We start from the raw sequence: 23,327 nt of genomic DNA, 5'->3' as shown, positions 1-23,327 counted from the left end.
TAAAAACATTGCAAACAAGTGCAAAAGAGCAGAAATAATAAATGCAACTTTCTCAGATCACAATGCAATGAAAATGATAATTAGTAAGGGAACATGGAGAGGTAAATCAAAAATTAATTGCAAATTAAACAATACGATTCTTCAAAACCAATTAAAGAACAAATCACAGTAACAATAACTTCATTGAAGAAAATTATAATGATGAGACATCCTTTCAAAACCTATGGGATGCAGCCAAAGCAGTACTCAGGGGGAAATTTATATCCTTTAGTTCATATATTAACAAAATTAAGAAGGGCAGAGGGCAATGAATTGGGCATGCAAATTAAAAAATTAGAAAGCGAACAAATTAAAAATCCTCAGATGAAGACTAAATTAGAGATCCTAAAACTCAAAGGAGAAATTAATAAAATTGAAAGTCAAAGAACTATTGATTTAATAAATAAGACTAGAAGCTGGTACTTTGAAAAAAACAAATAAAATAGACAAAGTACTAGTCAGTCTAATTAAAAAAAGGAAAGAAATAAACCAAATTGACAGTATCCAAGATGAAAAAGGAGACCTCACCTCTAATGAAGAGGAATTTAAGGCAATCATTAAAAACTACTATGCCCAATTATATGGCAACAAATATGGCAATCTAGGTGATATGGATGAATACTTACAAAAATATAAATTGCCTAGACTAAAAGAGCAAGAAATAAATTACCTAAACAACCCCATATCAGAAAAAGAAATTGAACAATCCATCAAAGAACTCCCTAAGAAAAAATACCCAGGTCCAGATGGATTCACAAATGAATTCTATCAAACATTCAAAGAACAATTAATCCCAATATTAAACAAACTATTTGACAGAATAAGCCAAGAAGGAGTTCTACCAAATTCATTTTATGACACAAACATGGTACTGATCTCAAAGCCAGGCAGGTCAAAAACAGAGAAAGAAAACTGTAGACCAATCTCCCTAATGAATATAGATGCAAAAATCTTAAATAGGATACTAGCAAAAAGACTCTAGTAAGTCATCACAAGGGTCATCCACTATGACCAGGCAGGATTCATACCAGGAATGCAAGGATGGTTCAATATTAAGAAAACCATCCACATAATTGACCACATTAACAAGCAAACTGACAAAAATCACATGATTATCTCAATAGATGCAGAAAAAGCCTTTGATAAAATATAACACCCATTCCTATTGAAAACACTAGAAATTATAGGAATAGAAGGGCCTTTCCTAAAAATAATAAACAGTATCTATCTAAAACCATCAGCCAACATCCTCTTCAATGGGGACAAACTAGATGCATTCCCAATAAGATCAGGAGTAAAACAAGGATGTCCATTATCACCTCTATTATTTAACATTGTACTAGAAACACTAGCAGTAGCATTTAGAGAAGAAAAATAAATTGAAGGTATTAAAATTGGCAATGAGGAGATAAAGCTATCATTCTTTGCAGATGATATGATGATTTACTTAAGGAATCCTAGAGAATCAACTAAAAAGTTATTCAAAATAATAAATTTAGCAAAGTTGCAGGATATAAAATAAACCCACATAAGTCCTCAGCATTTCTATTTACATCCAACACTTCTCAGCAGCAGGAATTAGAAAGAGAAATTCCATTCAAAATCACCCCAGACAATATAAAATACTCAGGAATCTATCTGCCGAGACAAACACAGGAACCATATGAACACAACTACAAAACACTTTCCACATAGTTAAAACTAGATCTAAGCAATTGGAAAAAAATTGATTGCTCATGGGTGGGATGAGCTAACATAATAAAAATGACAATCCTACCCAAATTAATTTACTTATTTAGTGCCATACCCATGGAACTACCAAAAAACTTCTTTATTGAATTAGAAAAAAACATAACTAAGTTCATTTGGAAGAACAAAAGATCAAGGATATCCAGGGAAATCATGAAAAAAAATGCAAAGGAAGGAGGACTTGCAGTCACAGATCTCAAACTATACTTTAAAGCAGTGGTCATCAAAACAATATGGTACTGGCTAAGAGACAGAAAGGAGGATCAGTGGAACAGACTTGGCATAAATGATCTCAGCAAGACAGTTTATGAGAAACCCAAAGACCCCAGCTTTTGGGACAAAAATCCATTATTTGATAAAAACTGCTGGGAAAATTGAAAAACAGTGTGGGAGAGATTAGGTTTGGATCAGCACCTCACACCCTACACCAAGATAAATTCAGAATGGGTGAATGACTTGAACATAAAGAAGGAAACTATAAGTAAATTAGGTGAACACAGAATAGTATACATGTCAGACCTTTGGGAAGGGAAAGATTGTAAAACCAAGCAAGACTTAGAAAGAGTCACAAAATGCAAAATAAATAATTTTGACTACATCAAATTAAAAAGTTTTTGTACAAACAAAACCAATGTAACTAAAATCAGAAGGGAAGCAACAAATTGGGAAACAATCTTCATAAAAACCTCTGACAAAGGCTTAATTACTCAAATTTACAAAGAGCTCAATCAATTGTACAAAAAATCAAGCCATTCTCCAATTGATAAATGGGCTAGGGACATGAATAGGCAGTTCTCAGCCAAGGAAATCAAAACTATTAATAAGCACATGAGAAAGTGTGCTAAATCTCTTATAATCAGAGAGATGTAAATCAAAACAACTCTGAGGTATCACCTCACACCTAGCAGATTGGCTAACATGACAGCTATGGAAAGTAATGAATGCTGGAGGGGATGTGGCAAAGTAGGGACACTAATTCATTGCTGGTGGAGTTGTGAATTGATCTAACCATTCTGGAGGGCAATTTGGAACTATGCTCAAAGGGCAATAAAAGACTGTTTGCCCTTTGATCCAGCCATAGCACTGCTAGGTTTGTACCCCAAAGAGATAATAAGGAAAAAGCCTTGTACAATTGGAAAATGAGGGGATGCCCTTCAATTGAAGAATGGCTGAAGAAATTGTGGTATATGTTGGTGATGGAATACTATTGTGCTAAAAAGAATAATAAAGTGGAGGAATTCCATGGAGACTGGAACAACCTCCAGTAAGTGATGCAGAGTGAAAGGAGCAGAACCAGGAGAACAATGTACACAAAGACTGATATATTGTGGTACAATTGATGGTAATGGACTTCTCCATTAGTGGCAATGCAATGTCCCTGAACAATCTGGAGGGATCTAAAAAACACTATCCACAAGCAAAGGATAAACTGTGGGAGTAAAAACACCAATGAAAAGCAACTGCTTGACTACTGGGGTTGAGAGGATATGACTGAGGAGAGACTCTAAATGAACATCCTAGGGCAAGCACCATCAACATGGAAATGGGTTCGAATGAAGGACACTCATGATACCCAGTGTAATAGCGCGTCAGCTATGGGAGAGGTGGTGGGAGGGTGGGAAGGAAAAGATAATTATCTTTGTTTCCAATGAATAATGTTTGGAAATGACCAAATAAAATAATGTTTAAAAAAATAAAAATAACAATGAAGAAAATGAGGCAAACAGGGTTAAATGACTTGCCTAGGATCATAGGGTTAGCATCTGAGGCCAGATTTGAACTGAGGAAAATGAGTCTTTCTGAGTCCAGGCCAGACATTCTATGCACTATGCCACCTAACTGACTCCCTTTAAATTAAAAAAATATAAAAAAATTGGACATCATTATAAAATTATTTTTCCAGTTGAAGAATCTAATCTTCTCAAACATCCATGCCTATGATATTCAGACTTACCTCGTTTAGGTACATGACTGGGAAAACCAAGGTCTTGATATTTCCAGTTTCGCTACCAAAAAAAAAAAGATAAGAATATTTTGCAATATTTCTTTACACCATAAAAACACAATGCCATAATGACACATTAAATTGAAGTGACATGTATAACATGAAAATAGTTGTATGTCTAAAGAGAAAATTCCTCCTTAGTCTTACTGATAAATTCTTAGCTATTTTTGTGACTTTTCTGTGTCAGTTTTCATAGTCATGAGGTATGCTTCTGAAATACCGTGGTGTGTTTTTAAAAGAACCCACCAGAATTTATGTGTCCAAAATAAATGTTCCCTTCAGAGCAATCACATCAGCTTAAGGCTAGCCACTTACAAGTAGGATGTAGTCAACCCTCAAAACATGTTTAGAACTCTTATTTAGGAACATTGCTTTGCATATTTCCAGCATGATAAACCTTCATCATTTAAAAATGAATAATTCATCTTTGCCTATTCTGTTTTATGGAAATAATAGGATTTTTTCCCAGAAGATTCAAAGTATTGCTACAGTACACCCATTTTATAGATAAGGAATTAAAGGAGCGAATCTTATATAAGTGGTACATGAAACCATGCCTTCTATCTCCAAATTTAGTATTCTTTACATTTACCAAATAATCTCTGTTACTTAGGAGGATATATTGGGGGGTGTGGGGTGGAACATGATAGGGACCATCCCAAAGTTATCAGAAGCTGAATCTAGTGAGTTAATTAGATAATTGATTAGATAAATGAGCTCTCATTCAACTTTTAAAGTAGATAATTAGTTAAATGAGCATTCATTCAACTTTTAAAGTACCTACTATGTGCAGTATTCTAGGCCAAGCCCTGGATCAAATTCAGTGTTGCTATTTTTGTGAAGTAAACTGACTCTGATGTTAATCCTCCTGCCCTCCTGTAAAAGAATTCTGTGTGATCAGAATCATCAAAAATGTGTCTGCCTTCCCAAGGAGACTACTTTGAAAAACACATTTAAATTAATATAGTTCACAGAATCACAGGATTTCAGAGTGAGAAGGGACCTCAGTGTCTATGCAGTCCAAAGTGAATCTGTAAACAATTCCCCTTTAAAATATCTCTGACCATAGTCATAAAAACCTTTGCCTAAAGACCTCAAGAGAGATAGAAGCTCACTGCTTCCCAAAGTTGACTATTCAGTCACCAAATGGCCATTAACAGTTCAAAGTATTTATATCAAACTTAAATTTGCCTATTTGAAATGTCCATCCATTGCTCCTTGTTCTAATGTCTAGGAGCAATCAGAATAAATCTAATCCATCATTATATATATGTATATATATAAAATATAGCAGCCCTTCAAATACTTGATGACAGCTATTGGGTCCCCCACCCCCATGCCTATTCCTTTCCACACTAAATCTCCGTTTCCTTTAATCAGTCCTAAAGTGACATGAGCTTAATTTAATATCCTTCACTAACTTGGTTACTCTGTAATGGACATCAGTCTTCCCTTATTATATCTATAAGCGTCCTTCCAAAAAAGTGAAAGTCCTCAGAACCTAACACAATACTCCAGATGTGATCTACAAAAGGTATGTTGCAATGTCTATGTAGTCCATACTGAGTCTGAAAACAGTTTTCCTTTATAACATGGTCATCCAACCTTTGCCTGAAGATCTTATTCCTCCTGATGTCTATTTCTTGACTGTCAGGTTGCCTCATATTCAATTTGAGGTCCATTAAAATGCCCAGATTCTTATTTTCCCCTCTAGCACTTGAGAGGCTGTGTTGTTTTTTTTAATACAAGTTTATCACTATTATGCTTCACCTTTTTAGAGAATTTCTCTGATGTTTGTTGATCAGAATAGATGACTGCTAAGGGTGCTTCCAATTCTCAAATTCTTTGATTATGTGATAAAATTTGGATCAGTGTTCTGATCTAGGTAGGCAAATTACACCCACTGTATGTTTTTGCATGGCTTTAAATATAGTAAGACACCTGCATACATGATGGAGACTCTGATTGGTATAGGTGGTGAGCACTGTGGGAGCTTAGGAGAGGGGAGGTCACTTCTAGATGAGGTAAGCAGGAAAAGCTTTGTTTCCATAACTGCTAAGATGTGCTATGTACTTCTCTAGCCTTCAGAACCACAGCAGATACTTAGTTATAGGATTTTCAAGTCAAAAGGCTTCAAGGAGAAAGTGAGATTAGATAAAGAATAGACTTTCAAAAGTTTATTTATTTAATTAATTAATTTAGAATATTTTTCCATGGTTACATGAATCATGTTTAAAGAACAGATTTCTGACAGGAAGAAATGGGAAGTTATCCCAGGGAAAAGAAATGGCATGTAGATAGAAACAAGAAATGTTTCAAAGCCAGTTTGGTCAGATGGCAAGTTCAATGCAGAGCTATGGGAGGCAAAATTTGAGACGTAGATATGGTTCAGAGGGGAGGTAGGAAAGGGCCAAGCTGTGGAAGGCAGTGAATTTCAGGCTAGAAGGAGGGATACAGGAGACAGCTACTTTAAGCAATGTCCTAAAAAGATTTATCCATGGGTGGTATGTAGGTTGACCTGGAAAGGGAAGAATATAAAGTGTATGGGAATGGTTAAGAGTTAGGGAGTGTGCCAGGTATAAACTGATTAGGCCTGAACCAAGATAGAAGCATTAGGAATGGAAAAAATATAGATGAGAAACAAAGACCAATTATATACCCACCCCTATTGGGGTCAGCAGGGTACACCTCCTTTGTCACTAAAGAACACCTACTTGTCAATGGATTTAAAATTTTCTTTGCTATTATTAAGAAAAAAGGAGAAGGACTTACTCAAATCCATCTATATGGCGGACGTAAATATTGACTTGTAACCTCTTGGATCCTCTTAGGATAATCCCAGTCAGCTGAAAATTAAATAGAGCAAAAGGGGAAAATATATTAAAAAGGATATATACTATATGTGGAAAGAACATCCACAAAATAGTCAAAATTTAAAAAACAATATGGACCTCAAATAAGAGATATTTCGTCCTGCTCTTTGAGGAGAGGAATGGGTATCAGTGGGTATAGAACATTATGTATAATTTTTTAGTGGATTTTTTTCCTTTTTTGAAAAATTCTTTGTTATAAGGGACGACTTTCTAGAAGAGGGAAAGAGGAGGGATACAAGCAGAAATCTAGATGTTATTTTAAAATAGATTTTTTAAAAATCTTTTGCTTTTCAATAACCTAGATATCAATAAAAAAAATTTAGGAAAACAGAAACATGACTTCCTGGCTAGAATCTCATTTCACTCTGGTATTAATCAATACTAAGGCCTCTCTACAAGGCTTGGTGGGCAACACAGTGGTAAAAACTGAAATAATGAGAAAATAAACTATGAAGGTGCCCACAGACCTTAGCAATGATTTTGACCAAACTCCCATCATTTTATAAATAGGGAAAACAAGGCCCAGAGATCAAGGACATTGCTCAAGGTAGCTGCCTCCTAAATATTGTTGTTTTTTTTTTAAACCCTTACCTTCTGACTTGGAATCAATACTGTGTATTGGTTCCAAAGCAAAAGAGTGGTAAGGGCTAGGCAATGGGGGTTAAGTGACTTGCCCAGGGTCACACAGCTGGGAAGCGTCTGAGGCCAGATTTGAACCTAGGTCCTCCCATCGCTAGATCTGGCTCTCAATTCACTGAGTTACCCAGCTGCCCCACCCCTAAATATTCTCAAGAGAGAGTCAGAGATAAAACGGTTTCTGCCTTCAAGAAATTCACATTCTAATTGGGGAGACAATACATACATATGTGTGTATCTATATGTATATATACATATATCTGTACTAAAAACATAAATGTAGAGGAAATAGAAGGAAGCCTTAGAAGAGAATGGACTAGAAGCTGTAGGAACTTGGAAAGACCTCCTTTAAGAGGCATTCTTTGACTTGAGGAGGCTTTAAGAAAGGCAAAAATTCTAAATCAGAGGTGAGGGAGAACATTCCAAGTATAGGGAACCATACCTATGTGTTTAAGGGCTGGAAAGATAGGAAAAGGGTAGTTTTGAAAAGTTTTGAATAGCAAAGAGACATGTTAAATTTGATTCTAGTGGTAGTAGGGAGTCATCGGGCATTATAGAAGAAGGGGGTAGTGGGGGGTTGACATGAACAGATCTATACTTTTAAAAAATCACTTTGGTAGCTTAGCATAGGGTAGATGAGAGAAGGGAGAGACTTGAGGGGAAGAGAGGAATTAGAAGTATTGTGAAATTGAGGAGAGAGATGATAATGCCCTGAACTAGGATTGTAGCTTTGAGAAGAGAAAGTATGTAATAAGAGATATATAGAAAAAAAAATTTTAACAGTTGGTCATTGATCGAATATGTATAATGAGTGAAAGAGGTATAAAGAATGATACTGAGGATCTAGTAACTTTAAGTGACTAGAAGATGGTGCTCTTGACAGAAATAGGGACTTTTGAAAGAATGTACAGTTTGGGGGGAAAGATAACTACTTCTGTTTTGAAGATGTTGAGTTTGAGCTGCCTGAGGGGCAATCCAGTTCAAAATATCTAATAGGCACTTGATGATACGGGACTGGCGATCAAGAGAAAGACATGGAATCTTCTGTATAGAGATGATAGTTAGACCATGAGAGCTGAGGATAGAGGATAAAGGAAAAATTGAAGAAAACCTAGAGCAGGACTTCAAGGGCACCCACCGTGGATGGATGTGACATAAATAAAGATTCAGAAGAGGATACTGAAGCAGGCTAGGCAGACAAGAGGAGAACCTAAAGAATGTGAACAATGACTCCCAAAAGGTGCCTTCATGTATTTGGAGTAACACAATAAGAAATTAAAGTTATATGAAATATGGTAATTGTTTCCAGCCCAGTGGAAATATGCAGTGCCAATTTGAATGATTTGGCCACTCAAAAGGATTTATTATTCACATTAATAGAGACCTAGCTATATCCAGGAGTGAAGGGGGTCAAATTCTGAAGGCCATTATATTGAGCAGTTAAAAGATAATGAGGGGATGGAGGCAGAGCTAGGTGGCACAGTAGATAGAGCACCAGGTCTGAAGTTGGGGGGCCTGGGTTCAAATATGGCCTTAGACACCATTACCTATTCTTACCATCCCAAGCCTTCATCTTGGTTCTCAAACCATAGTCCTTTGTCATCAAGATTCTCATCCACCTCTGCCACTTTGGACTCTCTACAACCCCCCACCACACCCCCAAAATGCTAGTAGCACCCATTATTATGACCTCTAGGTACCTACTTCTTTCTCTCCAAACTTGGAATGAAAAATTTTCCACCTGTGACTCCCCTACAAGGCAAGTATGCCATCCCCCTAATAGAGTAAAAACCTTCAGATACTTCCAAGCCCTTGTAGAGCTTCTTAATCGAGGGTTAATGAATTTGATTTTCCAAAATATTTTGATAACTATTTCAATATAATTGGTTTCCTTTGTGATCCCATGTGTTTTATATGCATTTTAAAACATATTTCTGAGGAGGTACCCAGACTGCGAAAGGGTTTCATGAACCAAAAAGGTTAAGGACCGAGAGAAGTATTGGTGTTTGTGAAATGTTCCCCTGTTAGGGTCCTCGGCACTTCATTGATGGACAAGAAAGAACTCTAGCTTTTTAACATGGACAGAAAAGTGCTGGGTAGTTTAAGGAAAAGCAATTTATTTTTTATTTTATTTTTTTATTGAAAATTTTTATTTAATTAATTAATTTAGAGTATTTTCCCATGGTTACATGATTCATGTTTTCTCCTCCCCCCCCCCATAGCCAACACACAATTCCACTGGGTTTTACATGTATTACAATTTATTTTTTAAGAGGGCACAATGTAATAATGCAACTGAACCACATAAATAGTGTGATGAGGAAACTCTGATACTCTGAGGAGATTGTACTCACAGGGTTGATGTCCAAAAATGTTTCATGGTCTTCTTTATTTGGGTTCATGCCTCTTATTGCTGAAATAAACTTCTTGTCTGCTTGGTAGAAGTGTGGGGAAGACAGAAAAATGGGAGCACCTGTATTTTAAGAGAGAAGGGAAATTTTCATTTGAAGTTTAGAAACTCTCTATGATCTGCTTTGAGTTCTCTTCCCAACTAGAATGTAAACTCCCTGAGAGCAGGGACTGGTTTTACTTTTTCTTTGTGTCCCAGCACTTAGCCCAGTGCCTAGGACATAATGAATTTAATAAATCCTTGCTGATTTATTGATTGATGAAGCCAAGAATAAAAGCTCCTACCATACACCAGGCTTGGTGAAATCCTTCCAGTTAGAGACTGCTTGGGTTTTGTATCCCTAGCACCCAGCAAAGTGCTTTGCATATAGTAGAGATTTCGTAGGTGTTTGTTTAACTGAACTGGCTAACATCCCATTTGTTTAAGGAATGCTAGTTTGGCACATACATATAGACTACTATGAGTTGTTGTTGATGTCATTTTTTTAGTCATGTCAGATACTCCGTGATGTCATTCAAGGTTTTCTTGGTAGTGATAGGGGAGTGGTTTGCCATTTCCTTCTTTATCTCATTTTATACAGAAACTAAGGCAAACAGGGTTAAGTGAGTTGCCCAAGGTCATCCTGTTAGTAAGTATCTAAAGCCAGACATGAACTCCAGAAGATGAGTCTTTCCAACTCTGGTCCCTGCAATGTGCCACCTAGCTGCTTCCACTACAACTATAGCTGATGAATAAAGAAATTCATAACTAAAACCCTGTCTAGATTTATGTCTAGGATCAAATGTGCCTGGGATCTAGTGTAAATCTTGAAATCTCTCAGACTTGTGAATGTTAAAAATTTCCCCATCAGGGAATTCTTAATTGGAACAAATTCCCTACTGAGAAACATTCCCCATTTTGATGTGAGAACTCGCCAGGATCAGAAATGGGAGGACCTCTACTCCAACCGTACTTAAGACTGCTTTAGGGGAGAAAACTCCTTGCTAAACAAAGAAAGTACTTGGACCCATGCTTATAATAAGGCAAGGAGTTCTTTGAGCCAGGCCTGTTTCTAGAATTGATACAATGGGATGCTAGGTACCTAAAAGGGTCGGGCAAGTTTTCTCTTGATGAGATTAGTTGACTCAGATGTGTTTTCTCTAGTTCAGATTTACTGAGGAGATTTGGTTGACACAGCAACATTTTTTCTGATTCAGACTTACTGAGGAGATTTGTCGACTTAGCAGGAATTCAGATGGGCAGTCCTTTGGAAAGCATCTACAGTGATTGGTAGATGTAGGGACTTAGGGGAGGTGACATGGGAGAAAAACCCCTATATAAGAAAAAGCAGAATCTCTTGAAGAGATATCCTTTTGGAGGAATTCCTTGTGGAGGATCTCTGATGAGGATTGCTTGGGAAGAATCTCTTGAGAGAGGCTCTGGAGAAGGGAAGCTCTTGGAGGACAATCTCTAAGGAGGTCTCGCTGGAGCTCCTCTAAGGAGACTCTGTCCCTCTGGAGGCTCTGGAGAGAGGCCTTTTGGAACAGTCTCTGGCTGGAAGGCTCTCTGGTGAAGTCAGCTGAGATGGAGCTGGCCTGGTGTCACTAGAATCCTTGTTTAGGCAGACCTTGTGGTGAGTGTTAAAAGACTGACTGACTGATTCTCTCTCTTAAGACTCAGGTCTAGGCCATATTGGCTTGAGGCCCTTCATAATTATTCCTTTACTACTCTTTCTCTAATTCCTCATTATATTATTAATTTTAAAATCTCTATAAAAACCAGTTGACTTGGGTATTTGAATAATTGGGAATATTTCCCTGGTGACCACCTTATATTTGATTTAAAAACCAAGACACTGTAGTGAAACATATTTGCTGCAGTCTAAATTTACTCACCCTCTCTTATATCTATCACAATTTATATCTTCCACCATTTTAACTCACTACAGTTTAAGACCTCAACCAATTTAAATCTAACACTAGTCCACGGACAGTAAGGATCATTCAAAACCAACTAGCAAGTATCAATTTCTATGCCTCATAACTTTTCCTAGGCCGCATGAGCCAGAACCATTCCTGACCCTGAAATCATCCCTTTAAAGGATTTTTAAGTCATTTGAGTGATGGAGCAAATCCTAATTTGCCATCTTGATTTGTAGGAACAGGACAAGGAATAATCAATATTTCCTAAGACTCTTAAATTTAAGGCATAATAATATGGAATGATATCCCTACAATTATTTCCCAAATTATGTTCCTTAAAATCCAAACATTTCATAATGGGGATCCTGGAGAAACATCAATTCTAGCCAGGATCAGTTACTACTTCCTTTATGGTGATAAAGTCAAACCCAGTGTTTTATAGCCAAGTGGAAACAATGACCCATAAAAAAATGTTTAAGAGGCAGCAGAAACTCATAGTAAGTTTCACACTGGATGGATCATAAAAGCATCAGATTCTAGCTAAAAGCTTATTCAGTGGTTTTGAGAAAACAGTTTCATTTTCCTGGTTCTTGTTTTCCTTATATTTTAAACAAGGTTTTCTGACCTTCCATCTAATAAATTTGTGGGCAATATTAGCTCAACATTTAGAAAACAAAACCAGACCACAAACCACCAACCCCCCACATGTTAAAGCTAAATAGAATATTTCTGATTATTTCAGTTCAGTGTCCATATTCTCTCTCTCTCTTCCCTGACTTTCTCCCCCATTTCTCCCTGTCTCTTCTCTCTCTTTTTGTTCCTAAGTCTATTTTCTTGTCTGTTTCTCCTTCTTTCTCCTTCCTTCTCTTTCCTTTTTTTCTCTCAATATTCATCCTCTCCCTCCTTCCCTCTCTCTCTCTGTTTCTCTTTCTCCCCTCCCTTTCTGCCTGACTTTCTGTTTCTCTGTCTCTCTCTAGCTCCATCTGTCTCAGTTATGAAGTTTTTTTTTCTTTATTTTAAAAAAAAATCTTGATTACAGTCGAGTAAGGGAGGGGGAATTGGTTAGAGATAGGAAAATGGATAGATTCAGAAACAGAAGTGATACAAAACAAGAAAATAATTTTTAAAAGACATATATAGTTTATATATCTATCTATCTATCTATCTATCACTTTAAAACTTACAAAGAACTTTACATATATTATCTCATTTAATCCTCTCAATAATCTTAATGTTAGCCTTATTTTAAAGATGAAAAAGCTAAGGCTCAAGGAGTTTAAGTAATCTGCAGTCACATAGCTAATAAGTGCCTGCAGCATGATTTGAATCCAGGTTTTAATAATATCCTAGAACAGAAGTGCCAAACTTACTGCCAGCAAGCAGTCCACAAACCTGAGTATAACCTGAAGTAGATTAAAATAAAATTTAGAGATATTTAACAAAATTAAAAAAAAATATGTACTACAATGTAGAAAACACCAAATTGTGGTTTTCTAAGCCAATATGCAGCCTGCAAGAATATATCCATTTCTATTCATTTGATAGCACTGTCCTAAAGGATCCTAAGTTAGAAAAATAGAAATGTTGCTGTTTGATGATCTTCACTAAGCATGGAGTCGGGAAGACTCATCTTTCTGAGTTCAAATCTGGCCTCAAACATTTAACCAACTGTGAGAGCCTAAGCAAGTCATTTAATTCAGTTTGCCTCCGTTTCTTCATCTGTAAAATGAGCTGGAGAAGGAAATGGCAACCTCTCCAGTATCTCTGACAAGAACATCCCAATGGAGTCACAAAAAAGTTGGATACTACTAAAAAATGAATGAACAACACTTGATAACATTGCATGCTTGAATACATTTTAGTCTTTTGAGTAAGTTGAGGGTGGGGTATGAATCATGGTTAAAGAGCATCTCCTGCACCTTCTGCGTTTCAGACACCCATGATCTGGACCTCCCTTTTAGCTTACCATTCTTACAGACACTGATATTCAGGACACCTGAACCCAAACAGTTTCCTGATGGATTACAGAAGCAGCTGTTATCAGAATTATTGGCAAACATTTCAGGTGGCACAGTAAAGCGAAGAGAAGGGATTCCTTCCACATTTCCCATGTCACTGAATTTTAGATACACTGACCTACAAAGAAACAAAGACAGACTTGATGAGACTGGGCAGCTCGTGCTATGACTGTAGGTTTCAAGGCAATGCACCCAGATTAGAACATGGGCAACAGTGACTCAGCTGTGGCCAAACTGCAATGTTAGCATCTTAGGTCCCTCAGGCCAGCACAGTTCCCTCTATTCTTCATCCGCGGTCAGATTTTCAAGGAGAGGTTTATTTATTTTGCCACCTTCACCCAGAGCCAGGCAGTTCAGCAATCAAAGGAAATGACACGAGGAATAGGGATTACCTTCTGCTTTGCATGTATTGCCTCTCCCATTAGAATGTGAGTTCCTTGAAAGCAGAGAGTGCCACCTGACGTCTGTGTGAGGAAAATTACCTCCACCCCATTTAATGTCCCAGATGGCATCCCCTGACAACAGCCTAAGCATCCCCTGTATGTCCCTTGCCACCAGCTGGAGCCTCAGAGTACAACTCCACTAGAGGGAGGTATATTAGTCCTGAGCCAGGAAGCACAAGGGTTTTCCATTTCCATATTAGAACTGACTAGAAGCCCACTCTGCTGGCAGCTAAATGGAGATGCTAAGATGAGGGTAATTTTTCTTTAAGAATGATCTGTTTCCTCTCTCATCTCTCATCTTCTCCTTTCTTTTAATAAAATATTTAAAAATCTCCAGCCAGATTCCTAAATTTTCTATTAACAGGGCATAAAAAGTCCAATTAAGGGGACAGGGAGTTGGCTTAGTGGTTTGAGAGAGAGGCCTAGAGATGGGAGGTCCTGATTCAAATCTGGCCTCAGCACTTCCTAGCTTTGTGAACTTGGGCAAGTCACTTAACCCCCATTGAGAATTAGGGCTCTTAGCACTCTTCTACCTTGGGACCAATACACAGTATTGATTCTCAGATGAAACTTAAGGGCTTTAAACGGGGAAAAAAAGTCCCACCCACACGAAATCTGGACTTCTCCAACTGGGTAACTGTCTGAAGATCACTAAAGTCACCATAACCTGCCTTGCTGACCAGACATGTTTCCATATTGTTAAAAGATGGCCACTTCTAAAGATGCTAAGTGCCACTGCATCCTTGTTTTATATCTTTGCTTCATTAGGGAAAAATAAACTTCCTTTTGTTAATGGTTCAATGAGTTATGAGTGTCTCATTTTGTCCCAAAATCAAACTTGAATTAACCAGGAACTGGTTGGCATTAAGCCTCCTCCTTATGTGGGGGAATGGACAAAAATTCAAAAGCTCTACTTTCCCCTTTTTTCTGATCGCTGCTTAACAATTTATAGGTTAATTGTAATAGCTTTCAACCTCTTCTTTACATTTAGCTAGATGGGCATATGTTGCATTTCGAGAGATCACCAAGGACAAAATCTTCATTGTAGGAAATGAAGATGTCTAGTCCATCTACTCCATAAAATTTATCAGTATAATTGAGAAAGATCAGACACGAATTGATGACTCACATAGCACCTAATTTACTCATGTCAATTGATAATGTTCAAAAAAAGCCATCATCAAAGTTCTGGTGAGGCTGACCTCCAGGAATAGTTTTATTATCCTCACCTGCAAAAATCAGAGGCAAAGATATAAAGGGTTTCATCTTTGGATATTAATGGATGAAAGGAATTTCCATCAGTTCCATTAATCATGTTGCATTTCTCTGCTGCCCACCAGCTGAGTGACCTGTAGTTAAAATAAGAGCAGGAAAAGATGAGGGTCAAAGTTTATAAGAATTTCCCATAATTTAACTGGAAGCAGCCTACTTGTAGAACCAAATTGCATCTAAGACATAAAAGTGGCCTTTTGGCCATAAATAATAAGGCAATAAAAGCAAGGATAGCTCTGAACCTCTGATGCCAAAATCCTATGGGAAGAGCCTTGAATTACCCAAAACAATATGGATAATGGCAATAGTCCTCTTTGCTTTCCTTCATATAGTTTAGGCCTACAAGGTAGAAACACAGATCTCTTTAAGGTAGAAATAAAATATCCAACATGATATAAACATGACTGTTTTGACAAATAGTAAAACATAAACTCATTAAGAACAGGAATTACAAAAGTCTGTTAACCCTTCTGACTATATTCACTCCCAGAAAAATAATAATAGCTAGCATTTATTCAGCATTTAAATGTAAGCAAAGTGCTTTACAAGTATTATCTCACTTGATCATCACAACAGTTCTGGGAGATAGATGTTGTTAGATAAGCAAACTGAGGCAAACAGAGGTCAAGTGACTTGCCCAAGGTCACATAGCTATTAGGTGTATAAAGCTGTTTTTCAAACTCATTCATCTTTTTGAATCTAGGCCCAGTGCTCTGTCTGCTGTGCTGCTATTGTTGTCTGGTCATTTCAGTTATGTCCAACTTTTCATGACCCACTTTGGGCTTTTCTCGGCAAAAATACTGGAGTGGTTTGCCATTTCCTTCTCCAGCTAATTTTAAAGCTGAGGAAACTGAAGCAAACCAGGTTAAGTGACTGGCCCCAGAGTCACAAAGCTGAAAACTGGCTGAGGCCAGATTTGAACTCAGGAAAATGAATCTTCCTGACTCCAGATCTGGTATTCTCTCCACTATGCAGCCTAGCTGCCTTATCTCTACACTGTCTTGCTACAAACAAGTTTCATTTCCAAAGTGATGTAATATCAAAAAAATATATCAATCCACTACCACCATGAAAGCAATATAAATGAAAGTTCCCCTTAAACAGTAGTAGCTAAAACTCAGTGAATGACTACTGAGTGGTGGGGACTAGATATTTTAAGACTTTTCTTATGTTAAAATTCCATGTCATTTGTACATAGCTTCAGAAACCACATATTTTGCAGCAGTTTTCAATCCCCCCAAAATGTTCAATGCTTAACAAACTTAGTTCATATTTAAATTAGTGAAAATTATGGGCAATATGTCCAAAGGGTCATGGACTACACATGTAGATTAGCTACTTTACCTTTTCCCATTCCACTCCACAATCTTTGTAAAGTTAAGATAATTGTCTTCTCCGGTTAGAAAAAGGTAGTCCCCATCATCAGTGCCATTCCTCTAGAAATAAAAAAGGTAAAAATGTAAGGACACTCAAAAGTTAAGTCCTCATTAGGAAAGCCTTTGCTTTTATCCATAGCCATAGAAGGAACTATCAGACTGAATATAAGTCGAAGCATGCCATTTTTCACTTTTTTCCTTCATGAGTTTCACAATAACTCAATGAGGAATATGGAAATACATTTGTATGACAGGACCAGTATAACCTATATCAGATTATTTACCATCAGGGGAGGGGAAGGAGAGAGAAGGGGGAAGAGAATTTAGAGTACAAAATGTTAGAAAACAATTGTTGAAAAATTGTTTCTATATGTAATTGAAAAAAATGAAAGGAATAGAGCTATTTTTTTTAAAAGGAAGTTTTTGTTTGCAGGACCTAATTTTTGTACCATAGTGGAAAAGAACAAAAAGGAGTTTGAATGCTAAGTTTAAAGAGGAAGAAAGGAAGGAAACACATTTATTAAGCACTTATTATGCATCAGACATTGTACTAAGTGCTTTGCAAATATTATTTCATTTGAACCTCATGATGGGCCTAGGAGGCGATGTTTTTATCTATCAAACAAGTTAAGTGACTTGCCAAGGATCACATAGATCCTGAGTGTCTGAGACTAGATTTGTACTCAGTTCTTACTGACTCCAGGATCAGTGCTTTATCCACTAGATGTTTTGAGGAAAGGACTAAATGTTGCTCCTTTCCACCAAACAGTTATATATGAGCATATTGTCAACTTGAATTCTGGAAGTCTCAAGTTTGCTCATTTCTCTAGGGAACTTGCCTTTAAGGGAGGTCCCAAATGAACTTTGTCTTAGACTGAACAAGGGATCTCTAAGCATCCATTAAGTGTCCAGAATAGGAGTGATAGAAATGCTCAAATCCTCAATCACTCTTTTTGTCTTAGAAATTTCCCCCATTGTATCAGAGATCCTTTCCCAAGAAGACCAACACCTGGCAGGAACCATCCTTTTTGTATCCATTGTAAGTTAGGCTACTCCCTGATACCCTAGTCTCTAGCTATAGTCTCTTTCCCAAGCCTGTCAGGGTATGTTTGCTGTATTTAATTCCCCCAAAAGCATGTAAGTCCCCAAATTCTATTGTTCTTTGGAGAATCATCTAGCTGGGTGATCCTCTCATAGACACTGTCCTCAGAACCCCAGAGTTTTGACTCTAGTATTTAGCACTGGGCTCTGTGTGGTGGCTGAATATTAAGGACCAATCTCGTTCCTGATTAAAGATTTGGTTTTTCTGACTACTTAAATGGTTCTGTGTATTTCCAAGTCAACAATATAATCTTATAAAATAATGGATCAAGTTATCTGTTGTCCTTAGTAGATCATCATCTAATATTTGTTTGACTTGATACTCCAGAGGTGATGAGTCAAAGTAGCTTAAAGTCCTTCTTCTGACACATCCTGGACAGATCACGTAACCTCTTGCTGCTCAAGGCAATTCTCATAATGATAGATTTTAGAGAGAATACCTGTCTAAACTAGTATATGAAGTTCACTCAATAGAGTCCTCTAGGAGGGTGGGAGTCAAGATGGCGACATAGAGGCAGTGAAAGTTCAGACCTCTGAAAACCCTTCCTGACCAATTACAAACTAAATGCTCCCGGGGGACTGAAAATCAAACCTAACAACAAGACAGAGCCAAGGAACCCTCCTGCTGAACTCAATTCAAAAGGTATGCCCCCCCAAAAGCCAGAATTCTAGAACACTCGGATTTAAGGGAAAAGGAGAAGGAAAGTCCCAGGATCCTGCCGCCCCCTAGAGCTCTAAGCCTCCAGTAGCAGTGGGAACCTCTGGGTGAGCAAAGGTGCTGGTCTGGAGGGAGTACCTTGTGGGCAGGGCTGTGCCAGACTCAGAGCATCAAACGCAGGCAGTGTGGAAGGAGCTGGAGAGGGAGTGCAGAGCGGGAAGTCTGGTCACAGTGGTGGAGATCCTCCATATTGCTCCAGCCTTCCAGGAGGTTTTGGCCTCAGGGCATATCCAGCCCAACCCCCTCCCCACTTAATCCCATCAAAAATCTTCAGAGGTCAGGGAAGCTCAAGGTACAACACCCTTCCCCCACAGACTGCTGGACTTTAATCCAATCAAAGACTCCAGAGGACAGGGAAGTTAAAGTTCCAACATCCCTCCCCCACAGACTGCACTGAGAGATCTTCTGACAAAGCTCCAAAAGGGGAGACTGACAAAAAAAACCCAAAAACTTAAAAAAAAAATGAGAGAAGCAAGAGCACAGACAACTGCAGGAAGTAAAGAAGGGGTAGTAAATATGAGCAAACAACAGAAAAAGAAAAAAGAAATTATAATTGATAGCTTCTATACAGGTAATGAAAAAAGAGCAAACAGAACAGAGAAGGAGGGAACACCAAGCAATAAAACAGAAAATCCAGTGAATTGGATATAGTCTTTGGAAGAACTCAAAATACAATTCAAGACACAGTTAAGAGAGGCTGAAGACAATTGGGAAAAGAACTTAAAAACTAAGATAAGTCATCTGGAAACAGAAAATAGTGTCTTGAAAGGCAAAATCAACCAGCTTGAAAATGAGGCAAAGGAGATGAAAGACAAGGCAAAGAAGATGAAAGATGAGGCAAAGGAGATGAAAGATGAGGTAAAGAGAATAAAAGTTGAGGTAAAGGAGATGAGAGATGAGGTAAAGAGAATGAAAGATGACCTCCAAAGATGATCCAGAAGGAAGATGACCAAAAACTCAGGGACGAAATCTAGTCTTTAAGAACCAGATTACAACAACTAGAATCAAGTGACTTCACAAGGCAGCAGGACATCGTTCCAGGAGAGACAATTTAAAAATCATTGGTCTACCAGAAGACCATGACAAAAGGAAATGCCTGGATATCATACTACAGGAAATTATCCAAGAAATCTATCCTGATATTCTAGAACAAGAGGAAAAAGTGGAGATTGAAAAAAATCCACAGATCACCTCCTATACTTAATTCCCAACTGACAATACCCAGGAATGTTATAGCCAAATACAAGAACTATCAGACCAAGGAAAAAATATTACAAGCTGCCAAGAAGAAGTCATTCAGATACCATGGAACCACAGTGAGGATAACACAGAATCTGGCTGCATCTACACTGAAGGACCAAGGCATGGAAAATGATATTCCAGAAAGCAAGGGAACTAGGTCTATAACCAAGAATCAACTACCCAGCATAATTGACTATATTCTTTTAGGGGAAAGTATAGTCATTCAACAAAATAGAAAATTCCAAGCATTTGTAAAGAAAAGACCAGACCTGAACAGAAAATTTAATGCCCAAGCACAGAACTCAAGAGAATCATGAAAAGGTAATTTAAAAAGAGGGAAAAAAGAAAAACAAAACAAAAAACTTTTTTTCTAAGAGACAGAAAGGAGGATCAGTGAAATAGACTTTGGCTAAATGGCCTCAGAAAGACAGTCTAGGATGAGCTCAAAAATCCAAGCTTTTGGGACCATAATCCCCTATTGGACAAAAACTGCTGGGAAAATTAGAAGACAATATGGGAGAGATTAAGTTTGGATCAACACCTCACACCCTATTCCCAGATAAACTCAGAATGGGCTTATGAACTGAATATAAAGAAGGAAACCATAAGCAAATTAGGTGAACACAGAATAGTATACATGTCAGATCTTTGGGAAAGGAAAGACTTTAAAACTAAGCAAGAGTTGGAAAAAAATCACAAAATGTAAAATCAATAATTTTCATTACATCAAATTAAAAAGTTTTTGTACAAACAAAACCAATGTAACTAAAATCAGAAAGGAAGCAACAAACTGGGAAACAATCTTCATAACAAAAACCTCTGACAAAGGTCTAATTACCCAAATTTATAAAGAACTAAACCAATTGTACAAAAAAATCAAGCCATTCACCAATTGATAAATGGGCAAGGGACATGAATAGGCAATTTTCAGTTAAAGAAATCAAAACTATTAATTAATAAGCACATGAAAAAGTGTGCTAAATCTCTTGCAAATGAAAACAACCTCACACCTAGCAGATTGGCTAACATGACAGCAAAGGAAAGTAATGAATGCTGGAGGGGATGTGGCAAAATTGGGACATTAATGCATTGCTGGTGGAGTTGTGAATTGATCCAACCATTCTGGAGGGCAATTTGGAACTATGCCCAAAGGGCAATAAAAGATTGTCTGCCCTTTGATCCAGCCATAGCACTGCTGGATTTGTACCCCAAAAGGATAATAAGGAAAAAGACATGTACAAAAATACTCATAGCTGTGCTCTTTGTGGTGGCCAAAAATTGGAAAATGACAGGATGCCCTTCATTTGGGGGATGGCTGAACAAATTGTGGTATATGTTGGTGATGGAATACTATTATGCTCAAAGGAATAATAAAGTGGAGGAATTCCATGAGAACTGGAACAACCTCTAGGAATTGATGCAGAGTGAGAGGAGCAGAACCAGGAGACCATTGTACACAGAGACAGATACACTATGGTACAATCGAATGTAATTAGTGGCAATGCAGTGATCCTGAACAACTTGGAGGGATCTATGAGAAGGAACACTATTCCACATTCAGAAGAAAAACTGTGGGAGTAGAAACACAGATGAAAAACAACTGCTTGAATACATGGGTCCAGGGGATATGGCTGGGGAGGTAGACTCTAAATGAACATCTTAATGCAAACACCAACAACATGGAAATAGGTTCTGATCAAGGACACAAGTAATACCCAATGAAATTGTGCATTGGCTGAGGGAAGGGTGGGTGGAGGGGAGGGAGGGAAATAATGAGATTATTGTAACCCAGGAATAATGTTCTAATTTGAGTAAATAAATTAATTTTTAAAAAAAGAGAGAGTTCTCTATCCCAAAGAAACCACAGGTCCAGACCCAATCCCTGAGTTATCTCTAAAGGTTTTAATCTATTTTATTTTTAAGTTAAATTTATTTTCATTTAAAGATGCCACTACTTTGCCCATTTTGGCCTGAAAGAATTGAACAGAACCATATAGCCTTTGGGCTGGATTCCACAAAGTCCCATAAGATAGAATGGCTGAGTGTCTATTTGAAAGAAGTTATCAAAAGCACACGTGCAGCTATTCTTCTAAGGCAAAATTCCATTGCTTGAGTATTGCTAATGGATTTACTTTCTCATTTCTGTCCACACCATCCTCATCCCTCCTGTGTCTCTATTCCACTCAGGCCTACTCTTACATTGTGCCTTTTAGAATCCCTAATCCTTCGGTAACAAATCGCCCACTCATGCCCTAAACCTCCTCCAAAATTAATTTATACATATTTTATATTTATAAATATATGTATGTGTTGTTGCTCCCAAAATAACATAAGCTCTTTGTGAAGTGGCCTAACCATTCTGGAAGCAATTATTGAATTATTTATGTTAAGAAATTACTAAAATGTCCATACCCTCTGACCCCAAAATCCTGCTGCACATACCCTAAGATCAGTGATAAAAAAGAAAGAACTTGTATACTCCAAAATAATAAGAAATTGTCCATTGGGGGGCAGCTGGGTAGCTCAGTGGATTGAGAGCCAGGCCTAGAGATGAGAGGTCCTAGGTTCAAATCTGACCTCAGACACTTCCCAGCTGTGTGACCCTGGGCAAGTCATTTAACCCCCATTGTCTAGCCCTTACCACCCTTCTGCCCTGGAACCAATACACAGTATTGATTCCAAGTCAGAAGGTAAGGGTTTAAAAAAAAAAAGAAAAGAAATTGTCTATTGATTGGAAAATAACTAAACAAGCTGTGGTGCCCAAAGGTAATGGAATATTATTGAATTGTGAGAAATGAAGAATGGGATGTGAGCAGAACTAGGAGAATGATATACATAATGACAGCAATAATGGAAAAGGAAATGGAAAGAATGACAACAGAAAATGATCAAGACTAAATAATTAAGATTAAGTTTAGCCCCAAAAAAGTGACATGAGAAGGTCTACATTCTTCACAGAGGTGGGGAAACTAGAGATGTGGAATACTGTGTATATATGGTCATAATTTTCCAATATGTCATTAATTTTGCTAAATATTTTCCCTCAAATCATAAATAAATTAGGTGAACATAAAATAGCATACCTGTCAAATCTATGGGAAAGGAAGGAATTTAAAACCAAGAAAGAAATAGAGAACATTACAAAATGTAAAATGAATTATTTTGATTATATGTATTTTTTAAAACCCTTACCTTCCTTCTTGGAATCAATACTGTGTATTGGTTCCAAGGCAGAAGAGTGGTAAGGATTAGGCAATGGGGGTCAAGTGACTTGCCCAGGGTCACATAGCTGGGAAGTGCCTGAATCCAGATTTGAACCCAGGACCTCCGGTCTCTAGGCCTAATTCTCAATCCACTGAGCTACCCAGCTGCCCCCTATTTTGATTATATTAAATTTAAAAGGTTTTGTACAAATAAAACCAATGCAACCAAAATTAGATTAGAAGGAAAGCAACAAAATGGGAAAATATTTTTATAACAAAACTCTCTGACAAAGGTTTAATTTCCCAAATATATAAGGAACTAAGTCAAATTTACAAAAAAT

At 37.4% G+C, this 23,327-nt stretch overlaps 1 protein-coding gene across 1 annotated transcript in view; it reads right to left on the bottom strand.

Moving 5' to 3' along the window:
- SCARB2 (scavenger receptor class B member 2) overlaps positions 1-23,327 on the bottom strand; it is an 89,907-nt gene that overhangs the window by 12,003 nt on the left and 54,577 nt on the right. Inside the window, exons 5-10 of the mRNA XM_056803288.1 lie at positions 16,691-16,782; positions 15,304-15,423; positions 13,580-13,749; positions 9,657-9,775; positions 6,566-6,639; positions 3,743-3,794 (exon numbers count right to left, since the gene is read on the bottom strand). Coding sequence (XP_056659266.1) covers positions 3,743-3,794; positions 6,566-6,639; positions 9,657-9,775; positions 13,580-13,749; positions 15,304-15,423; positions 16,691-16,782 — 627 coding nt within the window. The remainder of the gene's footprint in view (positions 1-3,742; positions 3,795-6,565; positions 6,640-9,656; positions 9,776-13,579; positions 13,750-15,303; positions 15,424-16,690; positions 16,783-23,327) is intronic.

Source organism: Monodelphis domestica, chromosome 6 (assembly GCF_027887165.1).
Source record: "Monodelphis domestica isolate mMonDom1 chromosome 6, mMonDom1.pri, whole genome shotgun sequence".
Taxonomy (NCBI): Eukaryota; Metazoa; Chordata; class Mammalia; order Didelphimorphia; family Didelphidae; genus Monodelphis; species Monodelphis domestica.
Note: the sequence above shows the minus strand (reverse complement) of the source record. Positions and strands in the feature narration are given on the sequence as shown.